Source organism: Dermacentor silvarum, chromosome 8, assembly GCF_013339745.2.
Source record: "Dermacentor silvarum isolate Dsil-2018 chromosome 8, BIME_Dsil_1.4, whole genome shotgun sequence".
Classification (NCBI taxonomy): Eukaryota; Metazoa; Arthropoda; class Arachnida; order Ixodida; family Ixodidae; genus Dermacentor; species Dermacentor silvarum.
In genome coordinates this window covers 23,881,705-23,908,028 of record NC_051161.1, presented here as the reverse complement: position 1 = coordinate 23,908,028, position 26,324 = coordinate 23,881,705, and the positions used below count along the sequence as shown (strand labels likewise).

Genomic DNA, 26,324 nt, shown 5'->3' with positions numbered 1-26,324 from the left:
CAATAATTTTTGGAAGGAAACAAAGAAACAGTGGGACTAGCCGGGTGACACCGGGTCTCCCCTGCGTCTTCTCTGGACCTAAATAAAGCTTAGTTCACTCACTCACCGGAAAGAATGGCGTTCTTTCCTGTCTCTTTGTTTCCTTCCAAAAATTGTTGCGCTGTACCTACGTTATTCAGTATGAACCAACTCGCCCAAATCAAGCTGTTGTTGCCACTGGCCATGAATCGGGCAGTGAAAAAAGTGTTATAACTAGATGAAAGTAAGTTGAAATGGAATAAGTATCTTGTAAATCGCACTTAACGTGTGTACTGTTACAAATATGAATGATCAAATATCTAATTATTATAGAAAAAATTATGCGAGCATAATAAGTATTAAGAAGAATAAGCGTTGGTGTGTGTTTCCCTTCTTGTCCTTCGTGTTTTTTGCTCTGTTCCCCTGTCGAGTATGTACCGACTAGCCCAAGCCTGTACGGTGTTGCAATTAAGAAGAATTTTAGCATGCAATTCTTTTTGTCTCACGCAGAAAGATGCAGATGGCTTCACAAACGTCCCTGTGGCTGTAAGCCTGTACGGTAGCCCCAAAGGAAATAATTACTGGAAGAATCAAACTCAAGCCAAGGTTTTGGAAGGGTTCTTCTAAAAATATTTCCCTTTGAATAATGTATCGGTAGCATGTCAAAAAGAAATCTTGCAGAGATTCACTCTCATTGCATAAGTGACACAAAGGAGGTATAGCCAGACCAGACCCGTGGAGGTAAAAGTTCAGTGGGGGGGACTCGGCACCGTATTTTCGTAATAGTTAATTCAATTTTTCTACTGGAGGAGTAGAAAACAACTGTATTTAGAGATATTTCAGGGCTTTGTAGATGGCCTCTTGTCTGCGGCGACCTCTTCCGCCCAGGCAACGATTCCTTTTTGTAGCTTTTCTTCGGGGGACCTGTACTATAGGTCTCCCATGTCGTTTCTGAGGGAGCTGGCAGAAGCTCTTGGGTGGGGGAAGGCCCTCGCATTCCCTGAGGATGTGGCTTTGGTTGGCTATGGCATTTTTATCGCAGCTTTTGCATATTGGGCCAACCTCCCCATCTGTGAAGATCGCTAAGCGATGAGGAGTGGTAAGGGTGTCAGTTTGAATTCGGCGGAGGATAGTGGCCTGCGCTCTCGTAAGATTGCTGTGTGGTATAGGGTATCTTCTTCTGTTCTCTTTATATAGGCTGGTAAGTTCGTTGTAGGAAGTCACTACCTCTCCCATCGGGGGGACCGGTTCCAAGGAGAGCACGACTCGGTTTGTTAATCCTCGGGCCACTTTATGCGCTTCCTCGTTGCCGGGATTTCCCGAGTGAGCGAGGGCCCAGGCAAGAGTGATTTTTGTTCTGTCTTCCTGATTGAAGTTTCTCAGGATCTTGGCTGTATTTAGTCCCACACTGCGCCTCATAAAGATGAGAATAGCGCTCTTAGAGTCGCTAAGGACAGTATGGGTATCTGGGTTTATGATGGCCAGCGCTATATATCGCCCCTTCTTCGTCCTCTTTGATTGATGCGGCTCTAGTTGAGGCCACATTTACATTCTGAAGAATCTGCAAAAAAAAAAGGACCTTCTGCATGCGTGCCTGCAACACCTTGTATTTCCCGAGGGATAAGTATAGCCCGCAAAGAAACTTCACGTCTCCTTATCGAATTCTTAAGAGAGACTGGTTTGATGGACATATGGTGAAACCCTTCAGCGATATTGTAAGAGACACTCGGGCGGAGCAATTGCGGCCTTGATCGCCAGGCTAAACCCGCCTGTTGCTACAATTCACCACCACCACCACCATTATAGATTCTATCTATACCATGAGTACCGTCCATGGTACTCATGGTATGTGTGTTGTGTCCCTGGTTGGTGGCATCGACGAAGACCGCAGTTTGGTCTTGCTCATGCTTTTCACGTAGTTTGTCTGCCCTGGCTTTTCTCCGGACGTCGTGCCTGCCCGCCAGGGTGTTTTATTGCGATAGCAATTATATGGACACGTTTAGCTGCGGCACCAAGTGCCTATTTATATGAGAAGCTCCGGCAACAGTCACCAACGCCGCATGCATTTTGTGCGAACGCGGGAAAAACACCGACGGCGTCGACAACAGTTCTGCGTGTTGCCGGTACTGCTGCATGTCCAAGTTTATACAGCTGATTAAGCTACTATCATTACTGCGTATAGCTCTCTACAAATTGCTATCGCAATTGATGCTTCGCCTTTCAGGTGAAACTGCGACAACTTTTTGGGTATTGGCTTGATTATTAGGTAATGTCTGATTGCGGGAGATAGTGGTGCTGTGCCTCCCGTGGAGTAAATGGGTTTAATGTTCAGTCTACTCATGATGAGCAGTCCCGTCATCGTGTCTGATAGCCGTGATATTTGTGCTGTTTTGTGTGCTTCGATAGGGTGGTGTGCACTCCAAGTAGGATGATCTTCTCGGTGCTGGTATAAACAGGCAAACCTAGGGCCCATTTGTATGCTTGTCGAATTATAACAATTAAGAAGGATATGCCTCACATACACGTAGAGATATGTGCAGATCTGTTGCGTTCGTTGAAGAAGATAAGTATGGTATGGTACCACATGGGTCACCCAGTTTTAATGTATTACGAAGACCAACGTTGGCAATAACACGGTGAGACTGTCAAAAAAGTTTTCTTTGCCTGAATCAAGTTAGCAGATTTACAGGCTGCCCCCCAAACTTTATATTGAATGACAGCTAGGAACTTGCTAAGCAGGACTTATTAACACCCGTGCGTTAATTCTCTAAGGAACTGCGCCTCTGTGAAACAGCCACGACTCTCTGGCAGCACAATAATTCGGAATAACAGCCCTCGCTTGCGTCGGTCACTCACCTTTGAGACTTCAATGGTGCTGTTATGCGTTACATTTGAACGGAAACGACTATTCAGCTTCTTTTTCTTTCTGGGGTTTTACGTGCCAAAACCAGTTCCGATTATGAGGCACGCCGTAGTGGAGGGCTCCGGATTAATTTTGACCACCTGGGATTCTTTAACATGCACTACAAGGCAAGCACACGGGCGTTTTTGCATTTCGCCTATATATATATATATATATATATATATATATATATATATATATAAGATGGTTTTGCCTGCTATGGATATTATTTCTGCGAATGCGAGTTTTTATGTGCATTATTGACTAATAAGTACGTTTGTTACTGCAAACACATGCCCTTATTCCGGTCGGGAGTTCTCACTATTTCAATTAGTGCATTTAGAATATTTTTATTGCGATAGCAATTATATTGACACTCCAAAGCAGATTTCTGCCGTCGGCGTCGCCGTCGCCGTCGCCGTGAGGTTCCGTATGACGTCAACGGCGATGAAATCGTCGCCGCGCTCCGGACGCTGTATGTGCGAGTGAAAGGGCGCGAGGGACGCGCGCTTTCACGGGGAACAAACGCACGTCGGGGAGCAAACGCGCGTTCTGCGCCGTGCTCCCTGAAGGGCTACAGAGTTAAGCGTCTATTTCCTCCTTTCTATATACAGAGAGCACACGCAACTTTTTCCGTCGTTGGCGCTGAGCCGTGCTCCCTCAAGGGCTGCAGAAGATAGCGTCAACCTTTCCCTTTCCCTCAAGAACCACTTATCCGTCGCGCGAAAGGCTGTGGAGGGACGGGAGGGAGGGAGGAGAGGCGACGTTTAGCTGCGGCACCAAATACGTATCTATATAAAAACGCCGCGCGCGTTCGGTGCGAACGCGGGCAAAACGCCGACGGCGTCGACAACAGTTCTGCGCGTTGCTGGTGCTGCTGCATGTCCCAAGTTTATACAGCTGATAAAACTACTATCCGTACTCCGTATAGCTCTCTACTAATTTGCTATCGCAATTGGTGCTTCGCCTTTCGGGTGAAACTGCGACAAATTTTTTTCCCTTACATCGATATCGTGCATATATGTGTCTATGTACCTTTTTTGATTTAATTACCTAGAAATACATTGGTAATTCTTCGCGCCACGCAGTTAATAAACCTGGTTCATTTCACTCTAATATTGTTTTCTTCGATCATTGTCCCTGATCAATATCACCAACAAGAAGCGCGCGTAAAATGACACGATATCAATAATAAAATTTTCTTACGTAGTCTTCATGTTGCAGACATACCAGTTACTTTTAGAAGACAGAGGTAAGCACAGCAGTTCACCTGGCTAAAACTACATTTGGTACCAGCCGTCAAGAGTCATGGGCGCACCAAAGCAACAAAAACAAAAAAAAATGTACTGCACAGACGTTCTGCGAGAAAAACTGGGCGTCCGCCAGCGTCCGCGTAGCGAACGCGCGCTCGCTAGCAGACGACGCGCTTGACAACGACAGCAAAATTGAAGACGTCGCGTTGTATAATCCATGCCTCAACTATATATGTTTGGCAAAATGGTGCAAACATAAATTTGCAGTAGAAATAAAGCACTATTTTAAGAGCGTACTATGCGCCATCGGCCTCGGCGCCCGCAGCGAAAGTACGTTGAAGAATGCGTACCAAAATGCGTTATTTTACTGATGTGTGCATTGTTTGATTCACATTAGGCTGAAATACCAAGTGCCTTGGGTGATGCAGGAAACCGACGAAGCGTGAACATACCACATCGGCAGTGGTCTCGCGGAGTGCTGTGTTGTGGACACACTATAGTAGTCCCCAAAATCGTTATTTTCCGCTCGTTGTTTGTGCACCCATAAACTGCACAGTGCTGGCCTGTAGCCTTTTGATGAGTATATATATGCCATTATTTGCGAGCGTAAGTCATTCGTGACAAAAATAAACGGAAACATCGAAGGAAAGCTACCACTCCGCAATTCAAGCGTAAGGCAAGCTCACAGTCTGCAGACCGAACAGGCAACACTGACACATACTCTCCATGCCAGACGGTCGGAAGCGCCTTCGTGAAAACGTCTGTACGTAAAATACACGTGCGCCTTAGCGATTATTCGGCGCTATATCTGCTGCTAATCCTCTGAACATGCTTCGAATATGCATTGCGACTTGACACTAATGGACTCGCCATTCCCAACTGCTTGCAAACGAAGTGTGAATTCAAGCCTATTCTGTCGCCTTATCTTCTCTGTGTTCTTGAAGGGCTGATGATGCTGATTTTAATCCAAGAAGAGAAAATAGTCTTTACGGTAGAGGAGCGACATTTTGTCACAGCAAAGTAATTTAATGCAGGCCCGTAGGCTCGTTATAGACGAATAATTGTCGCATCGACGCCGAAAATGTCCACGATGGTGTCGAAGACGAACGAAGCGACTTCCACTGCCAGCACCATTATCGCCACCTCCATCCAGAACGGTATGCCCTTTTGGCCCCACCGATTCAGCAAGCTAAATGTGCTTCGTTTCACCACGCTGTGAGGGAAGCGGGCCTGGAACCTCGCAGCAAGGGACCCAGGCCTGATCCCAAGTGATTCGAAGCCCACTTTCTCCAACAGGAGGGGCGCGTGTTCAACCGCGCGCAATTCGGCACCTGCGAATAAAGTTAAAACCAGTGTTAAGACCACCGGTGTGCTGCACTGATATTTTGTATATGCTTGGAAAATAAAAACGCTGAACCATGGGTAAAAAATCCGCAACTCAGGCACCCACATTCATTAGCAAAGAATTAATTACATCATTGCCTTTCCTGTAGGTAAAGAAAAATAAAAACCGCAGTTTCAGTCGCAACGTCAGCAAGAGTGACAGCAGCAGGTAGCGTAATATTACTTGTAGAAAATATGGAAGAATCTTAACAGTTTGAGTTGCACGACACTCATTCACAGACGTTCCGCATCACCGTGAGACAGAAATAGCGATTTGTAACTTTTCCTCGTTGGAGGAAGTTTGTTTTCGGTGGCTTGGGGCTTTGTTGTCTCTGATAACTACTTTAAGCTTGGCGTAGTGATCCACAATTGACAACCCTAGAACGTAGCCTAAGTGCCCAGTGGCGCTATAGAGAAAGGCTATTAAAATCTAGTCCTATTTTTTTTCTGCCATTACCTGTCTTCGATTTGTCAAAATTCGCGCCACGCCTATTTCGACCTGTCTGTCACGGGGCGTTATGAAAATTACTTGCACGCACTGTTGATGCATGATTAGGAGGAACAAATGAAAAGAAATGTTTCATATTTCACGCCATTTTCTCTCTTAGCCCTCCACTATTAGTAAATGCTTCGGGTTCTGCCTACTTCCTCTTTCGGTCGCGCGACGTCACAAAACCGAGACAGCTCACCACGCCGCTTGTTTGGCTAGTTGGTGCCATCACGCTTGCTACTAGGAAAATGCCAGCAAACTTGAAAAGGGGGAAAATGGAGAGGCAGACATCGACAAAACGACAGAAAGATAGCTGGTCACCTTCTTGGCTGGGCACATTCCTGGATTCTCACCTTCCAGGAAGGAAGCCCTGCCACCTTCCTGTCGCTTTGACTTTGTTTGCCTGTCCATTTTTCCATTTTTCTCCGTTTTGCTCGTCCTCGAGCCACCGCCAGCTGAGCAAGTTGCCCACCAATCGCGGACACCGGCACCACTGTACTGCCCTGGTTACCAATTAACATTCACTGCGCTAGCTATGCCTCAGAAAAACCCTCTCAACTTGGACGCACTCCTCGAGTCCTGTCAGCCAACTTGGAAAAAAAAAAAAGAAACATGTCAGGAAAGCAATGTCATTCACTTTGAGGGCAAACAAAAGTGACCTTCTATAGACGACGAGAGCGTTTCGTTGGGTCGATCAAAGAACGATGCGCGTCACCGCCCCATGCTTACGTCGGCGGTTACGTAAGTTTGATGTCAAGAGCTTGGAATAACGTCCGAATGGAATAGTATTTTTACGTTATAGGGCCCCAGATACTGCGCCTAAGTGGACACACCACCTTCAGTGGCATCGCCCTGTAACTCGAGTTGCCTCGAACGAAGACGCTCATGGAGGCCACCAAACCGAAGGCTAATGTTCTAGAAGGCTACACTCGTTGGATAACGGAAGACACTTGTGCGAACACACTGCTTCACTGCTTGCATCACTCAGATCTGCAGGTGTTAATTTGATTCCCTTTTGTTCATTTCACAGCACATGCGTTGCTGCATAACCCCACATTGTGAAGAATGTGAAAATCTTGTACGCAGCGTAGGTATTACGTAACCTTGCCACAGAACCACGGAAAAAAGATATTTGGGATTCCATGCGGTCCAAGTGGCATGCCTGTAGCGGCGTACAGGCGAGCGACCCAAGTTTGTGCTGGCCCCTGTTGCGAACATAGACGCCAAAAACTACAAGTACAGCAAATAGCGCCTCCACACCGAATTTTTTTTTTAATGCAGGAAAGGTGGGGCAAATTCAGTAGCACACCTTTTCTGCTTTCTTCTGTGTTTTTTTTTTCTGTAGTTTCGATAACATCATCTGCTAATTACATTTTCAATCATCTTACAGAAAAAAAATGTGCTACATCGTTAATGGCTTTCTGAAAGTAAGTTTTGCTCTTCCGTAATGTGGAAAGTTGGGCGAGTATGTGATTAATCATGATACCGTATTGGTGAAGCAGCGCACTGACCTGGACAAAGTGGAGTGACACAATAATAGCAGCGAGTGTCGTGTATTCTTGTGTCTCTCCACTTTGTCCTGGTCAGTACGCTGCTTCACCAATACGGTATGATGATGTGCACTTCCATTCACTGCACTAGTCAAAGAGTCGGAAATCAAGTGCTGTGATACGGTTTTACACACAGCATACCAGATGCAACAAGACACCCGGCTCTACGCGAATCATACTTACATAAACTCTACCGGTATACAGGGTGCCCCAACTATTATGCACCTATATTTAAAAATATGGAAAAGCCACGTAATTGGACAGAACTAAGGTAATGTTGTTTGCCGTCGCTTGGAGATACTAAGATCATTTATTGCATTCCGCTTAATTAAATAATTAGTCCTAATAATTTAATCAACTTCTTTAATATTATAGTTAGACGAAAAGTGTCAATGTGAAAATTGTAGAGCAACATTAATAAGTCCAGATACAGCTTTCTGTTGCTCAATAAGTGCAATATAACCATGTTATTCCGAGCGTGAAAGAAGCCCGCGAAGACACGCAAAGTGTCTCGAGCGGCCAGTCGCGTAGCAATTTTGCGTGTAATCCAACGGGAAGCAGGACTCAGCGAGCTTCTTTATACAAATTATGTGTATCCAAGGTCGTTCGCCTGTGTGTGCGGGCGCACGTGTTCTCTTACTTCATCCATTATCCCCAATTACACCTGGGGTAGCATGCCAAGCCTCTCGCTATATCTAATCACTCCTACTATGACCAAACTTTCTCTTCCTCACTCTGTCTCGAGAATCTGTAGACGTAATAAAATCTAATGTGGAAAATACTGTTCCCCATGTTTCTGATCGCATTGCTAAAACCCCCTTCTCAAAAATTTTGACGTCTGTGCCGCCATCTACCGACGCGTTCATAGCAACACATTACGCTAGCCACCGTAAACACGTAAAACCGGAAATTTCAAGCAGACCGGCACCTGAATTCACAGAACTGTACGAACGTAAATGCACTTCATTTTTGGCATTCATCTTCACTATTATTATGTCCGTTATCACGTTTGGCTCGTATCTGCTCTTGCGAACAGTTTTGAGCAAGAACCTTTTTGTGATTGCAGCCATTGATGGCCGTAAGTCTCAGGATGCTTTCTGGTTAAAAACTTAGTCATCACTTAAGAATAGGTTACGACTGATATGCTCAGTGTAATTATTAGCCCAGGAGACAAAGAGCGCCAATGTTGTACTTACAAGTTACCACGATGAATTTCAGAAGCCGAAGGATGCAGGAATTCTGCAAAAATAAAGTACAGTATTTATTTTTGGCAATGGCTCTCGACTTTATTTGCTATAATCTGGTTTACGAATGGCAATCGACTTATGCAGTTAGATTGGTTTGGTAGAATTGGTGTGCTCTTTTAAAAGCTCAGAAATGCATCCGATAGAGGCACGGACCATATCTCGTTCGTGTTGCCTGTGGAAATAAACGCAAGAGAGAAAGAACTTTTGACTATACTTACTCATAGATCCGTTATACTTCTCCTAGCGGAACTACGTGGATTAAAGCGTAGAATTTCAGAACTTCGACCTTCTCTAAAGTTTTCTTTGATTTGAGATGAATATAGAAAAAAAAACTACCTAACGCTTATAAACTTATCACTTCCAAATTAAGTAAACTTTCAACTAAAATAGGGGATTCTTGTGTTGAAGCGTTCATCGCTTGGACATTTAGAACTTACAATTTACGATATATAGTAGTAGGGTCCATGTTAAAATACGTGATCCTTGCATGGAAATCTGAAAAATTCACCGACGACTGCGATGCTCCTTAATGCGAAATTTGAGCGTAGCTTTTCTCGTGTTTTCATTTCGCGATATACTGTGGCAAAGAACTTGAGAGAGGCATGTAGAAGGGAGGGCAATCGTCGAAAATCTGGTATGCCGGTCAAGCGTGTCGGCTTTTATACATGACTCGTCAAAGGTTCCATTGTAATAATAGCCAGTGCCGCTCGGCTTCCAGAAAGTATTACACAATTTGCGTCCCGCATACAATCATATTACGAAACAATCACAAACCATGATAATCGAAACAAGCGCGAACGAGACCAAACCCAAAAACTGAAGCAAGCGTGAGCGAGTGCTGGCGCGAGCAGATGATAGTACGAAACGAGCAACCCTTGCTGAGTCAGCTGTGCACAAGCATCAGAGGAATGGCTGCTACTTCCAAAACTGCAACAAGGCTACGGTGGCCAGATTCCATCTAGTCACCGTAACAAGGCAGAGATCATCCGTGAACAAAAAGGAAATGAACGTACAGTGCCCATTAGCTGTGTAAGGGCCGACACAGAATGCTTCCCCAAGATATTTCTTTCTCTAACATTGACTCAGGCAACCAGAACTATTTCAGTACTCGCATGCACATATAGAGGTATTATGAAACGAGGTTTACGGCGCGAAATTAAGCGGGACACAGCGATATACATACCTAATACTTGTAACCAACTTGCCCACCTTAGCTCCTTCAGCAGAGATAGAGATAATGCGTAGCCGTAATATATGACGGCAATACGGCCATTGTTAACAAAAAAGCGAGAACGTCCAACTGCGTACCACTTCAAATGAACCTACAGAGTTTCGACCAAGAAATGCCGTTTACAGCACGCAAAGTTATCATTTTCAGCGCTAGCTGCACCGTTATACCAACAATATCGGTTTTTAGCTACGATAACAGAGCAGCATGCACTGCTGTAGCCATCGCCTCAGCACCCGACTATACGCTTGATAAAAATCATGCCATATCGGTTTATAGCTACGATCACAGAGCAGCATGCACCACTGTAGCCATCGCCTCAGCACCCGACTATACGCTTGATAAATCATCGGATGACGATAACTTTTTCACCTGACTGACCCGCAGGCAGAGCAGTCAGTGACGGTGCGTCGAAGCAACGGCAAATGCCGTAGAGCTAAACCTGGCAGAAACAAAAAAGGCCGCCGAAACGAAAACCAGAGTTCCTTTATGAATAAAAGTGTATCCTTGCCTTTCTTGGCTCGTCATCGTCGCGCCCAGAGTGAACTGAAACCTAGAAATCAGCTGCATGAATGGTACGACATTTATGGTAGACAAAGCGGACGGAAAGCTTGGCACGACTGACAGTTAAAACCGCGTAGAAAAACACGCGCGCCGGGCATGATGCCGATGCCGCCGCGTCGCCCGTCGAACCGGAAGCTGCGCTAGCAGACGGCGCGACCCACAATTCCCTGCGATTGCTCGTTTTACGGGTTCGCGGCTCGCGTCTCTCGTTCGCGGCTCGCGTCTTTCATCGGCCGCTCCGCGTTCGTTCTTTCATCTTTCGCTGTGGTGCTCGTTCGCTCGGTTACGCCGCCGCCACCACCGCCGACGCTCACCGCCGGAACGGGCCATTAATAGCCTGCGCTCAAAAAAGACCACTACAAATTCAACGCACCTCTTGGAATATATTGCTTGGCAGCGCGACAAAGACGACGATGAAGACGCTAGCTCCTGGCCCGGATCGGACTTCCCTTGCCCTAGCCTCATCTGTATATATTTTGTAAATACATCCTTCGCCTCCATCTCGCTTCCGTCACACTTTGGTGGTGGTGCGGGGTACGTCTCGCCTCACAACGGAACTTCGCAGCGGCCGTCGTTTCGGACATCTGTCTGCAATGGCGGAAGACACAGCGTCTACATCAGCGCCCGCCACTTCAACGGTCGTGCTTGTGCAACCCCGGGATCCTGGCACGTTCTCCGGTTCCGGTGACGCGGACGTTGAAGACTGGCTGGCGCAGTACGAATGCGTGAGTAAAAACAACCGATGGGACCCTACCATGATGTTGGCCAATATAATCTTCTACCTGACAGGCACTGCGAAGGTATGGTTCGATAATCACGAAGCTGAGATTGGGAGCTGGGACACCTGCAAAGAAAAACTCCGAGAATTGTTTGGGAAGCCCCTTGGCCGGAAGATCGCCGCGACAAAGGCGCTCGCGTCACGTGCGCAGACGGCTACTGAATCTTACGTCGCGTACATAGAAGACGTATTAGCGCTATGCCGAAAGGCCGACGCCGAGATGCCGGAGGACGACAAGGTTGGGCATATCTTGAAAGGGATCGCCGACGACGCCTTCAACCTTTTAATGTGTAGAAATTGTTCTACAGTGCCGGCGCTTTGAGCAGGCTAAAAGCCGGCGCATTGGCCACTCGTTTGCCCGGCTTCCCAACACGGCGGCAACGTCCTCTTGCGAAGACCGCACGGCTGCACAACCGTCAGTTCCACCAGATCAGCTGACACGTATTGTACGCCACGAACTTGAGGCCATGACCCCTGCTCCAGTTCACGCCTGTGACTCGAGCTCGATTACGGCTCCATTCGTCCAAGCTGCCATTGTCCGGCAGGAGCTCGCCAACATGGGCATTCACTCTGTGTGCACCGTTGCCAGCCCAACACAAACTTCGTGGCGTCCGCCCTCTTCTTATCAAGAGCAGCGATACGCTACTCGATATCGCGACCCTGCTGCGTGGCGAACCCCTGACGATCGACCGATATGTTTTACTTGTCACCGTATCGGCCACGTCGCCGTTATTGCGCCACCCGCTGGTCCTCGGCGCCTCGAACGCTGTCTACCCCTTACCGCCGTCCCGAGAGCACCCGCATTCCGCCTTCAACCCAGACCTATTTCCCCAGCGACGGTGTTTCCCCCAGGATAAGTAGCCGCTCCCCGTCGCCGCGTGGTCACCAGTCACGCTCGCCTCCAGGCCGTCGCCCGTCGTCGCGCTCACCACAGACTCGCCGCCCGTCGTCCCCCTTCAACCCTGCTCGTGCCTATCAGGAAAAGTAAACAATGCAGCGCCCGGAGGTGACGCTGCATTGACGACTGCCACCACAAATCCTCTTCTGACGCTGCCGACAAGACGAAGCTTGTTAGACGTTGATGTTGATGGCGTAACTATTTCTGCACTCATCGATACTGGCGCGCACATCTCTGTAATGAGTGCAGATTTTCGTCGACGCCTTCATAAAGTGCTCACGCCTGCCGCCTCCCGCATCCTCCGCGTCGCTGATGGAGGGACTCCTGCCATTCTTGGGATGTACACCGCCCGCGTCTGCATTGCTGGTCATCCCACTTCCGTCGAATTTGCCGTCATCGAGAAGTGCCCCCATGACCTTATTCTCGGCTTAGATTTTTTTGTCCACTCATTCTGCCCTCATTGATTGTGCGACCGGTGCTCTTCAGCTTGAGCTGCCCCATCCTCCCGACAGTCCAGCTGACATAACGCCACGCTTATGCTCTCGCCACCACGTTCGTTTGCCGCCTCAAGCTGCTACATATGTTACTTTGACGTCTTCACATGACATTCCCGATGGTGACTACGTCTTGTCTCCGATTATCGACGTCCTGTTAGCCCGCGATGTCGCCCTGGCTCACACCATTGTTTCCGTTGCTGACAATACGGTGGTCGTGCCGCTTCTCAACGTCAGCCTGTTGACTCAGGTTATCGCGCAAGGCATGTCGCTGGCCACCATTTCCGCGCTTGACCCCTGCAAGATTGCCACTTTGGATGCCGATGTTTCGCCGCCTTCTTGCTCGGCTAACTTCGCGCCTTCGTCTCTCGACGACATTAACAAGATGATTGCTCCCGATCTGACTGAGGCGCAAGCCCAAGATCTCTACCGGGTCCTGGCATCCTATCGTGACATCTTTGATTTTGACGGCCGTCCTCTAGGCCAAACATCTGTCGTGGCTCATCGAATCAACACTGGTGACGCCACTCCTATACGCCGACATCCATATCGCGTATCGCATCACGAACGTCAAGTCATCCAGAACGAGGTCGACAAAATGATTACAAAAGACGTCATAGAACCTTCATCTAGCCCGTGGGCCTCCCCTGTCGTTCTCGTGAAAAAGAAGGACGGCAGCTGGCGTTTCTGCGTTGATTACCGGAATTTGAACAAAGTCACTCATAAAGACGTCTACCCTTTGCCTCGTATCGATGACGCCCTCGACTGCCTTCATGGAGCCCAATATTTTTCTTCCATCGACCTTCGGTCTGGCTATTGGCAGATTTCAGTCGACCCTATGGACCGCGAAAAAACTGCCTTTATTACGCCCGATGGCCTATACCAATTCAAGGTCATGCCGTTCGGACTGTGTAATGCCCCAGCAACTTTCGAACGTATGATGGACTCGCTGCTGCGGGGATATAAGTGGTCCATCTGTCTATGCTATTTAGACGATGTGATTGTCTACTCGCCTACGTTTGAGAGCCACCTCACCCGTTTATCGGCCGTTCTTGCCGTCTTCCGAAGAGCCACCCTTCAGCTGAACTCCGCCAAGTGCCGTTTCGGGCGGCGCGAGATAACTATGCTCGGTCACCTTGTCAGTGCTGCCGGTGTTCAACCAGACCCCGACAAGGTGCAAGCAGTGCAACAATTTCCCGTGCCGCGCTCAGCCAAAGACGCCCGCAGTTTTGTAGGATTATGTTCCTACTTTCGTCGCTTTGTCCGGAACTTCGCGGACATCGCCCGCGCTCTTACGGAACTCTTGAAGAAGGACGTTCCTTTCGTGTGGGGACCCGAACAAGCAGCTTCGTTTTCTGCCCTCATCCGCCTACTCACTACACCACCAATACTGGCCCATTTCGACCCCTCGTCGCCTACAGAACTTCGCACTGATGCCAGTGGTCATGGAATTGGGGCTGTCCTTGGCCAAACACAGCACGGCAAGGAACGTGTCATCGCCTACGCCAGTCGCCTTCTGTCCTCGTCTGAACGAAACTTTTCCATCACTGAACGCGAGTGCCTGGCTTTAGTGTGGGCTGTCACCAAATTCAGACCTTACTTGTTTGGCCGAACTTTTTCTGTAATTACAGACCATCATGCTCTATGCTGGCTTTCGTCGCTGAAGGATCCGTCTGGACGTCTCAGCCGCTGGGCATTACGGCTTCAAGAATACTCGTTTGATGTGCACTACAAGTCTGGACGATTGCACCAGGACGTTGATTGCTTGTCCCGTCACCCTGTCGATGCTCCCGACCTTATTGAACCTGACTCCGACGCCTGCGTACTGTCCATCCTTGCTTTGGATGATATCCCCACCGAACAGCGACGAGACGCGTCCTTACTGCTTATCATCGACCGTCTTACCTCTCCATCACCAGACCATTCTGTTCGCCTGTTTGAGCTACACGACAACGTTCTGTATCGTCGTAATCTCAGCTCAGATGGCCCAGAGCTTCTGCTTGTCCTACCTCGCCATCTTCGCTCCAGTGTTCTTTATCAGCTTCACGACGTACCAACTGCCGGTCACCTAGGTGTCTCGCGTACTTACGCCCGCATCCGACGCCGGTTTTTCTGGCCTTGCGTGTACCGTTCTGTGCTCCGCTACGTCGCTGCTTGTGAACGCTGCCAACGCCGCAAGCGCCCTTCAGCGCTGCCTGCAGGCCAGCTACAACCTATTGATATCCCTGCAGAGCCATTCTTCCGCGTCGGCCTTGACCTTCTAGGCCCTTTCCCTACGTCCATCTCGGGAAACAAATGGGTTGCGGTCGCGACAGACTACGCCACGCGCTTCGCAATCACCAGGGCTTTACCGACAAGCTGTTCTACAGACGTCGCTGACTTTCTCCTACACGACGTAATTCTACATCATGGCGCCCCTCGGCAGCTCCTCACCAATCGCGGGAGGTACTTCCTATCAAGAGTGGTAGATGACATCCTTCGTGCTTGCTCCACTGAACCTAAGCTCACCACCGCTTATCATTCGCAGACGAATGGATTGACCGAGCGCCTGAACCGTACGCTAACCGAGATGCTGGCCATGTATGTTTCACCAGATCACCGTGACTGGGATTGCGCGTTACCCTTTGTTACCTTTGCGTACAATTTCTCGCGGGATGACACCGCCGGATATTCACCGTTTTATCTGCTGTTTGGTTGACATCCTGCGTTGCCCTTCGAGACTCTCCTTCCTTCGGCTCCTGACTCGCCTACTGAATACGCCAGTGACGTCGCAGCTAGAGCCCGTGCAGCTCGTCAACTTGCCCACGATCGACTTTCTGCTTCGCAAGCAGCCCAGAAGTCCCGTTACGATAGCCGACACAGAAGCGTGCACTTCACGCCTGGCTCTCTGGTGCTCCTATGGTCGCCATGCCGCCGCATTGGCCTATCAGAGAAGCTCCTCTCACGTTACACCGGGCCCTACAAGGTCCTTCGTCAACTCGGTGACGTAAATTACGAAATTGTACTCCTGGATCCTGATTCTTCGACCTCATCGCTGCCAACTGAAGTTGTTCATGTTTCCCGGTTGAAGCCATACTGCTCTTCTAGCTCCTCGCCTTCATAGCAAGCGCCAGGACGGCGCTTCAGCCGCCGGAGAGTGATGTTACGGAGCAATCCATGCATGTATCAACGCGATGCTCGGCAGCGCGACAAAGACGACGATGAAGACGCTAGCTTTTGGCCCGGATCGGACGTCCCTTGCCCTAGCCTCATCTGTATATATTTTGTAAATACATCCTTCGCCTCCATCTCGCTTCCGTCACAATATGTTAAGCGAAGTTTTCTACAATCATCTTAATTAAATGCTTTGCGAAGGGACACATGATGCGGAAGTTGTATTTTATGTATAATTCATGTATTTGTTACAATTTCTGCTCAAATGTAAACTTAAATGTGAAGTGGTTGCAGCGATGACTTGCAGGCTAGTGCGATGTTTTTATGAGGGTGAGCGAAGCTTTATGGTGAACCATAGCAATTCTTATTTAGCCCTTCAACGCCGCTAGCAAATACGAGATCAATCAGTCGCCCCAACCGCCTCACCCACAGAGTCTATTCGCTCAGTTATCCTTTGTAAATGTTCTTCTTCTGTTCTTTCTTCACTCTATAGCTGTGTGTGAGAACTCCCACCTCGCTGACTGGTGAAAGGCCAACGCGAAAGCCGGAGGAAAAGTCGAAGGAGCTGGGCCCACATGTTACACCTGAGCGACCCGAATGCGATAACATTAGCCCGGTTATCGGTTGTGCACTGTCGTGAAAACTAGCTCGCCTTACAAACAACTGTAAACGCTTTGCAAGCACATATATCATGCACTGGCATCTGGATCGCCCCGCGCCCCCTAAACGCTTTCCGAGGACATATGTCATGCACTGGCATGTGTATCGTACCCCCCCCCCCCCCCCCTCCACGTGCTGTTATCATCTTTGGTTACAATTTCGGGGATCGCCACAGTTCTGAGTTCAACATGTCTGGGAAAGAATCCATTTTACTGTTACCCAACGTCCGGTATGAGCAACTTTCACTCGGCAAAAAACCTACCGACGAGCCGGCACGAAACCATGGGGAGTTGGCAAAGGAAGCCTACCTTCATTAGGCCAATTATCATAAGGAAAGAAGCATGCCCTAAAATGCGCAAAGGGGGGGAGGAGGGGCTAACTCGGAAATATTTTACTACAGGGCCAGATGGAAAGGGCGGACACAGGGCAGCGTCCAGGGAATGTGGTGCAGCTCGAAGCATACAAAGAACGGAGTGATGGGCGCGGGGGTATCCCTCCTATTTCTCCGTTACTGCTTCTTGGTATTAGAATAGCGCCAAACAGGCATGACAAATATGTGTTCATTCTACTCGGTCGTCTGCACCCGATTTATGCGTAAATGTGTTTGTGCTGACGTGCGACACGTACGCTACAACTGTTGTCGTGGAAACGTCAGATGACAACCTCGCACGCGCCTTTTGCGTTCAACAGTGTGCAGGTTGTATTATACTTTCTCTTCGATCTACTATTTAACCTGGCTAGCGTGAAGCAAATCGTAACGACCGCAGCGGGCATTGAGATAATAGTAACATCTCGCCAGCATATTTAGTACAAAGGGAAAAAATAACACAAGCAAAATGTTTAAGTACCATGGTTCCAGATTCGAGTAGGGGCGCGAGATAAATAGGGTCCAAGTCGGCCACGAGCACGTGCGTCCCGCTGAACCGTCGCTCTCTCGATCCACAAAGCGGACACTGCGGAAAACTGCAAAGAAAGAGCCGTCCTAATGAATGACACTGGCGCATTATGCATGCTTGCATGAATGATCATAAATAATGTGATAGACGATTTCGCTTCAATAAACATCTTGAAAAGATTAATGAGTGCTTTGATTTATTCGGTTTAATGTTCCAATGCAGGGCTTGGACTATAAAAATTAAAGGACGCTTAAGCTTCGCCTTTAAGAGTGGAACGTGATAGCGTTATCGGGCCCCCTTCGCATCACATTTTTGTTTCACCGGGCTTTACCGCAACACAGAACGTGGGAAATCTAGCTCACGAAGACCAAGCCGATCCCCTAAAGTCGGCTTCATTTTAATACAGAAATGCATGGCTGGGAAGATGTATTTCGTCTACTATTAAAATGTGAAAGCCCTAGCACTTTTTTATTATTTTATTAATTGTTTAGGTATTGCCCCGGCGCGCGCGCGTGTCCAAAACGCATTAGGCAGGCGAAGTCTCAGTTTCACATGCCGAGGATACGAGAGCCATCTGGATAGCATTTTCGCAATTGCCCGAGTACGTCGTGTTGGTATGGTAGAAATGCTGCAAAAGGGGGTTTGTGTTAGAGTTGCCTCGTAACAGAATAATGTTTTCTCGTACATTAAAATTATAATCCGACGCCACAATGTCTGTAGGTTGTGGTTAATTCGTGCTTTACTATTTTTCTGCCGTATTTCATTGAGCGAAATTCAATTTTTGTTGACCAAAACCCTGCACTACTTGGAGGGCCTGCGCGGCCGAGGTGGCTGGGGATGATTTTTTTTTCCGCCACGGAAGCCGACATCGACGCCGACGCCGGATTTTCTGGGTCAGGGGGGCCTTAACGCTATCGCGTTCGTAGACGCCGCACATTGGAAGAAAGGGCTTAACGATGACAACAGCCGAACGCCACTTATGCTACAAAGCCCCCGCTACGAGTACCACGGTCTTCTCGTGTTGCATGCCGCCCGCAACCTCCAAGATTGAAACGAAGAAGTGCGAAAATAAATTGAATTATATGACTTAACGTCCCAGAGCAACACGCGGTCTATGACGCAAACCATAACGGGGGGGGGGGGGGATGCTGAATATTATTTACCGCTTCGTATTGTTTAACATCCCCATAGATTATCGTATTGTGGCCACGGTGGCGGCAACGCGCGATCTCGCGTTTGGCAGCGCAAACCTCAACGATTTGGTCACCGCGGCGGGTGTAGTAAGAGGGGAAAAAAAAAAAACAATACACCGGAGGTAGGAAATAGAAGAAAATCGAAACCTTCGTAAAGTTTGAGTGACACGTACCTTCTTCTGGACAGACGCAGTGCTGTGTCGGCCTTTGAGTATGAGAGGGCCTCGAAGCTACCGAATAGAACGCACGCGCACGAGCTTCTTCTTCTTCTGCCTTCAAGTCATGGCACGTTATCACGAGGGGCGAATTGGCCATGATTCGCGACGGCAACATAATGTAAAGTTCTTGCTTCCTGGTAATTGCGCTGCACCCGTCACCCGGCTGCCCGTGGTGCGAGCACGAACGGGCTGATATGGCCCATATACTTTGGGAATGTCAACGCCCTGAAGAAGAAGGACCAAGAGGGAGGGGGAAGATAACAGCAGGACCTTCTGTAGCGGGGCGCCTGGCTGAGAGATGGCAAGCTAGCCGCCCTCCTCAGCGAGGCACCCGAGGACCAGGAGTGGGCCGTCCAGCGGGCCAGGGCCATTGCCGAGGATCTCGAAAGATTTTTCGCCGGCGATGGACCCCTGGCAGCCTAGCCCCGGGCACCAACAGCCTTAACCGCTGGACAAATAAAGTTTATTCCTATCCTATCCTCCTGGTAATTGATTGAGCAGTACTACCTATATCTTATTAATAGTGATTTTAAATTATATTTCTTTTGTTTGTTTTTTTTCTTGAAAAGTGGTCATGCCAATTTTGACCAGGATGCTAGATTATGAAAATAGTGCGATCTAGTCTTAAATCACGCGCTCCATTCGCACGTGCATCGGGCCACGTCGCGAGCCGTGGTTTTCTTTCAGTCTATAATGGGTCATGCCCAATATCGAGCGAATGGGTAAGAATCAGATGGATAAAGAAAAATTACAATATAAATAACTTATGGTATGGTATGAAAAACTTTATTGAGGTCCTACAGAGCCTGCCTAAACACACAGCGGCCAATCACACGTAACTTCCTTTTGAAAGTTTTAGCACTGTTGAAAAAACATAGAAAGGGTAAGTTCCTTGGTACAGATATAAAGAAATAAGTTGGCCAGTCTGGTGTGTCAAGTACGTATTTTGTCCCCAGCTTTAACGTTCTACTAAGAACGCCTGTGTAGGTACGCACGGACTAAAAACTTTGTTGAGAAAACCACCTGCGAGGTTCCTACCCGCGCTAAGTCCACCCGGGCAATATATCCAGTGACGCCTAGCCTTTACACCTGCATGCCCGGGCCACTGGATTGCCCATTGTTGGTCGTGTAGATCCGAGGTAGTCACAGCGCTTAGCCATCGCTCCTCGAGACGGTCCGGTTCTATGTTGTCCCCTCTGTATATTGCTCTGATCTCGGTGCATTTCCATGAGATGTGTGTCATGTCTGCATGTTCGTGCTTTCCTGAGCTTGCAGCTTGCTTCTGGGTATTGTCTGGAATTTACTCTCTTTAAGTGCACTGGTTTTGGGAAGGTTCTGGTTTGCAACCATCTACAATCAGGTTCTTGAGAGTAATCTAGTTGTTTGTGCGATTGTGGCTATGCTTCTCTTTGTTTCTTATAGTGTGTTTCTCTTTGTTTCTTATAGCCATGCGTTGGGCTGGTTCAGGCTAGGCCTCGATGACTCCAGTGACTATAATGAGCTCGACTTCGCTTCCCGGACCTTCTAGAGGTCCCTAACAACCCCATAGCCACTACGCTGGCACCAGCAAAGAACCTACAATTAATTTTCCATAATCTCCTTTGGACTTTACCACACAATGCCACGGGACGCCACTCGCGCACGGAGCGGCACAAGAAGACGACGACTACTGGCAATTGGGGATGGGCAACCGCACCCAGAAACGCTCCAACAGGGAAGATGCCAGACAGCACGAAGTCGCCCATCAAGAGAGGAACGCCTATAAACTGTACAATAAGCATGAAGCATCTCAGGGGTTCCAAGCAAGGACTTCAGGCAAGCTTACCTTCCCGCAGGAAATTGCCGCCACTGTTGAAAAGTGATATCAAACTAATTATTAGACCCAAGAAGGGCCTAGTAGTTAGCAACTATAACAACCACAAATTTGCACAAGCAAAAGTCACTGCATTTGGAGACCCCAACAAATGCAAACATGAAGACATATTGACAAGACTTCGACATGGATCCAACAATATCATAGAACGCTTAGTGAACAGGCTGCTGGCGCAATACGAAAGCTCGATAAAATAAGCCTCCAAGGATGGACACACGATGTCAACGCCTACGTGGCTGTGCCAGATGGCGTGAGCAAAGGCGTCATACACGGCGTAGACAGGCGCACCACCTCAGAAGAACTTTTGGCCCATCTCAACGTACGAACTCAAGGAATTCAAAATTCTTCAAGCCAGAATGCTGGGGCATATGAAGACAGCGGTTATTACATTTGATGGAGACTTCTTCGCTCGATATGGGAACTACTACGGGGCAGAAGAACCACGAAAACCGTACATGCCAACCAAGCAAGCATGGAATGTCTGCCACAGGCTCGGTAATCGCTCCGAGGTTTGCCCTCAACCAAAGAACCCTGTGTGCAAATGATTCGGGAAGGATAATCCAGAATCAGGGCACACCTGTGAATTACAGTGCGCCTTGTGCGGAGACGCACACCAAACTGGCGGCAGTCACTGCAAAAGCTAACTCAAACCGATGAAACGACATGTACCACGATCTCTGCATGAATCCACAAGTTCCACCGGACGTACGAGATGGTTCATCTCCGAAATAGACAGTGATTCGTCCGGCAACAAACGTGTGGCTACACAATCCCGCTGCCGTTCTCCTTCTAGCTTACGATCGGCAGCCAACGAACACACCACCACAGATGCTGACAGTTCCCCATGCAGATCGGCACCACTGACTAAGCTAGCGAAGACAAAGAAACCCAAGAAAGCCATGAGGAAGACATCAGAATCCTCAAAGCCAGCCCATCCAAAAATCAGGCAATCTGTGCAAAGATCGCCTGTTCCACTGCCCCGAAACAAATTTCTCACACCTATAGGAACGAATCTGAATTCGTTAAAAGCTGAAATTAAAAACTAGCTCCAACTGCAGACAGAACAACGGGCTTCCCGTGGTAGGATTAGAGAACTAGAACTGAAACTAAGAAAATCAATGAATAAGAACACCGTCAATCACCTAAAAAGACCCCACTGAGAAACCCGCAACAACAACAAAAAAGTGGCAGTTTCGCTGGAAAGGTGACTCATCGATTGCGATAGCAAATTAGTAGAGAGCTATACGAAGCAAGGATAGTCGTTTAATGGGCCGTATAACGTTGTAAACATTCGCTTACTAACTAAATAGGCAAGCACGGTGTCACGCGCGCACAGGTAAACATCAACACATCTCGCTCGATGACTGCAGAAACTCGCTGTGAAAACGCCGGAGTGAGAAAGTGTGCCAGCAGCAGCAGGCAAATTGACCTTCTCGCTGTCTCGCGTCTCGCTTAAACGCGAACTAAACGTCGAAAGCACAACGCATACAAAGCTACCGGCACTAGGCACATGCACTTTGTCCCCATCGCACATCGTTTTGATGATGAGGCCCACGCGGGCACGCACTTCGCCCACATCGCAGATCGCTTTCAAGATACGGCGCCCGCGCGGCAGCTCCGTGAGCAGCAGCCGCAAGAGCAGAATATGAAATATGAAATAGGCGCTCAGCGCGCCGCTACTCAAGCGCCTCCAAGCAACCTTCAAAAGATATACGGCTGCATTCGTTTATCGCCGCATCGTACAAGGCTTCGTCATGCAGGATGGCTCGAGAGGTTTCGCGACCTAACTAGCATGGTGCGATAAGCGTCCGATAAGCGTCCCTCCCTCTGCCTCTCCGTCACCTCGTCCCCGTATCCCTTGCCTCGCGCGCAAGAGAAGACTGCGTGCTTCTGGCCTGCCTTTCTCCCTCGCGTGCTCTACATTGAGCCGCGATTGCCGGCTCACCTTGTACGCTTTCACTCGCAAACACACCGTACGGCGCGCGGCGTCGATTTAATCGCCGTTGAAGTTGACACGGAACCTCACGGTGACGGCGAAGCCGACAGTAGAAATGCGCTTGGAGTGTCCATATAATTGTTTCACATTAATAAAATGAAAGGGCAAGTGAAAGGAGTCTGGAGGGGTTCTCACTGATGTGCACATTGTACCTGCATCCACTGAAAACTCAGTTCTAAGACTAAGACAAATCGTTGTTCTTGTCGCAGGAGAGCCTGCAGTTGGAATGTGATTACATGAGGATCATATACTCAGAGCAGAAGCAGGAGGGCCTGATTGATCTGGAAAAGGTGTCGAGGGCCAAGCCTCAAGAGACTCATTTCATGAACTCAGCTTCTCAGACTGACCCTTGCAGCAACCTGTTCGGAGAATGTAAGGCCGGGCCGAGAAAGAACTATGCCCTCATCTAAAACGTGTTCAAGGTCTCGACTCCGGCGCAGCTGAAGAGGTCACTGGCCAAGTTTCACAGATCCAGTCACAAGGTCGACTTCAAGATTGGCTCCAAAAGCGACGTGAAAAAACAACGACCATAACGATGCTCGAGATATGACGACGTTAAGGCTGAAGTCCGCACCGATAATAAGGACGGCTTAATGGAGAAGATACCTCAAGAAGTCGCCGAGAGGGGAACCGAAGAACCTACCAAAGGTATAACGACGAACGAAAAGCTGATGCTCAGAACGAGAGCCCGGTTCACGAGGAGAGTAGTGACGTCATTGTGCGAACTGATAAGATTCTTCTTCGAGTAAGTTACACCAACTCGGCCACATCAAGCCCCTGATCCACCCGACGTCAGGTCATCGGATTTCGTCTCCGTCCACGAGTTAAGTGCCAAGAAGAAATTTGTGGGGATTGAGGGTTGCGCCAGCGCCATTGTGCGGGCTTGGCCTTTTCCTGCCGTCCCGGTTTTTCCCCGTCCTCCGCGTAACCGGTTCTCGCGGTGGCGCTGCGCACGGTTGCGCTCAGGGCGGGGCACTGACATCACGAGGCGGCCGCGTTTCGGCTGCTAGCGGCGGAGCGTGCCTCGGACTTCTCTCCGGGACCAGCGCACGGTACGTTCATGCATTCCTCTCGTCCGCCGACACCTTTGTGACTAGGACTGGGGCTCACGCACGGTGCCTTTGCCCGTGCGGGGAGCGCATACTTTGTGCTGATCCTTTTCCCGACGCTAAGCCGACGAGCGGTGCCATTAGTGCTCGCACGAGGTCATACCCCGCCGAGCCGCACTTGCCGAAAGCCAAAGCCTGAAGGATATTACCCGTGCTCTCGCGAGTTGACCCATTGGTTATCGCCAGAGTAAGTAGCATAGCCGTCGGGACTTTTCCTAGCGGCGTGTCCCAGCTTGAGCCTGTGCTCTCGCCGCGACGTGCTATAGGCGCCTGTTATTGTATTTTCGCCCTGGTGCGGGACCCCTTTGGCTCCCCGCCGCGCGGGCATTTGTGCAGTGCTGGTGTCGACAGTTTCAGTAAATGGTTTCCGTCAACTCGGGGCTTTACTGTGTTTTTGCGTGCGTCGCTCGGTAGCCCCTTGCGGCCTCTGAGCTTGCGCGCGAGCGGTGCTGGAGGCGACGGCTGACGCGGCCCTGTGGCTCGCTAAGCTCGAACCCGCGGTGGTTGGTCTCCTGTGAGACACCAAGAACCCACAAATTGTCTATGAGCTTTTCGTCATGTGAAACTCACAGGTCCGGGAACTCCGTTGTCGCGGAAGGTGGTGCAGGTGACCTCGTTTTGTCCGCGCAGACCGAAACGGCTCTCGAGGCATACTACCGAGTTGGACGAACCGTGCTACTGAGCTACTGCTGGAATGCGAATGAGGCCAGTGTTCACGAAGATGTATCAGGGTGCTGGATCATTTCGCGAGGAGGCGCCGGTCGTAAGCTTGTCACCGTCAGATAATAAGATGTCTGAAAAGTCATCCGATAGCTCGCGGCTTGTAGAGCTTAGGCAAGCTGTTTCAATTATGGCCGCTAGTTTGGAACCGGACATGAGCTTCCCACAACCCACCTCTGATAAGCACGACGCGGTGAAGAGCGTACGAAAAGTGCCGACCAGGCGGGAGGCGAAGCTCGAAACTATCCCCCACGTGGGACAGTGCTACAGAGTCAGGTGTCATCGGCGGGACCGGCCGCCACAACCTCAGCGACGACGACCACCTCTGCCAGCAAGAAGAGATCACCCAAGAAGAGGAACTCGTCATGCAGAGAGGGCTGCACGCTTCCGCCTTTGTCCTCTACTTCGAGCAGCGAGAACAGCCAGCGCATGCCCAGGTGCAGGCACACGGGGTCGTCCCACGCCGGCGTGAGCACTTGGTCGATGACGCACTGTCGTCGGTCATTCCTATGTCGCCAGTCACCGTGGCTTTCTCCAACAACGCCGAGACCATCACTGATTCCGACTCATCGCGACCAACCACCACCTTTGGCACGAAAGATGGAGCATCGACGAGGAATGCTGGCAAATTAATACATCATCGTGATCAAGACATGTGTGCCATTGATCGCCCTGTTTCTTTTTTGGCAAATTGGAGCTTTTCCTAAATGTGTGATTATTTCTGTCAGTGATTACTGCATATTTATTTCTTACAGTGTTTTAATTAGGTCACTGTACTTTAACTAATGTTCTTTTTCTGCGCGTTCGTTACTGTACTCACTCCCCCCCCCTTCTATGTAATGCACTTGCCTTAAGTTCCTAAATGACCCTCCACTCCAACACCTCTAAGACACTCACAATCCACGATTATAAAATCAATGCCTAGGCGCATTATCGAATGTTACTGAACTGCCAATGCTCACACTGAGGGACAATGCTGCCTTCCACACAGTATAGTCAAGAAGCAGCATCAAGTCTAGGTGCTTTTGTGAATTCAGCCATCATTTACCACCTAAAGGCTAAAGGAACTAGTGAACACCCCTTTATACAGCATGTGCTTGACAGCAGTGGTCACACACTAGAATATGTGTGCACTTAATCTTTGCTTTGAGGCTGCCATCGAAACTGTAATAAAGAATGCATCGAAGCAAATGAACTGCTTTGATGGTGTATTTGGTGGGTCACATTGATCCTATGGCTTTACCTACATGACATGCCTAGGCATGGTTTAGATTCAGCAGATGTGTAGGCCACCTACAAGATAATCGTGATACATAGCTTTCCCATCTCACAGCAGTGTGTGCCCGTGGCACCATAGTGCACTCTGGTGCGGCATTTTTAAACATTAACACTTGTTGCAGTTGGCTCATCGGCTCAGCAGACGATATCACATGACCCTCTCTCGGCCAGATTTTGCCTGCACACTCACTTCAATGTGAGATCATACTATTGAGACACTATGAGTCAGAGACTGATGATTGCTGGGTTTGATCTGAATTTGTGATTGATACCTTCGCTGGATCTCACCAGATTAATGGAGTGGCAATCGCTCACTAACGGCTTTGCAGCAGCCCGAACAGTCACAGCTGTGACCCCTATCCCACCATCTGCATTGAGTTGTGCAGCAGTGGCTTCAGGCCAAAGGGGACAGGCACGAGTTCC

At 49.1% G+C, this 26,324-nt stretch overlaps 1 protein-coding gene across 1 annotated transcript; it reads right to left on the bottom strand.

Annotated features, from left to right (window-relative positions):
• Positions 1–5,209: 5,209 nt before the first annotated feature.
• Positions 5,210–17,573, bottom strand: LOC125947834 (uncharacterized). Its single transcript, XM_049673267.1, has 3 exons — positions 17,467–17,573; positions 8,793–8,835; positions 5,210–5,504 (listed from the first exon to the last, which is right to left on the bottom strand). The coding sequence occupies exons 1-3, from the start codon at positions 17,467–17,469 to the stop codon at positions 5,221–5,223; spliced, it is 330 nt and encodes a 109-aa protein (XP_049529224.1). The 5' UTR covers positions 17,470–17,573; the 3' UTR covers positions 5,210–5,220.
• Between the last annotated feature and the right edge of the window lie 8,751 nt (positions 17,574–26,324).

Bases quoted from the DNA above. Each gene is read 5' to 3' on its own strand.
- LOC125947834 (XM_049673267.1), bottom strand. The intron at 5,505-8,792 runs GTAAGTACAACA...CTTTATTCGCAG, and splicing joins GAAATTCATCGTGGTAACTT to GTGCCGAATTGCGCGCGGTT.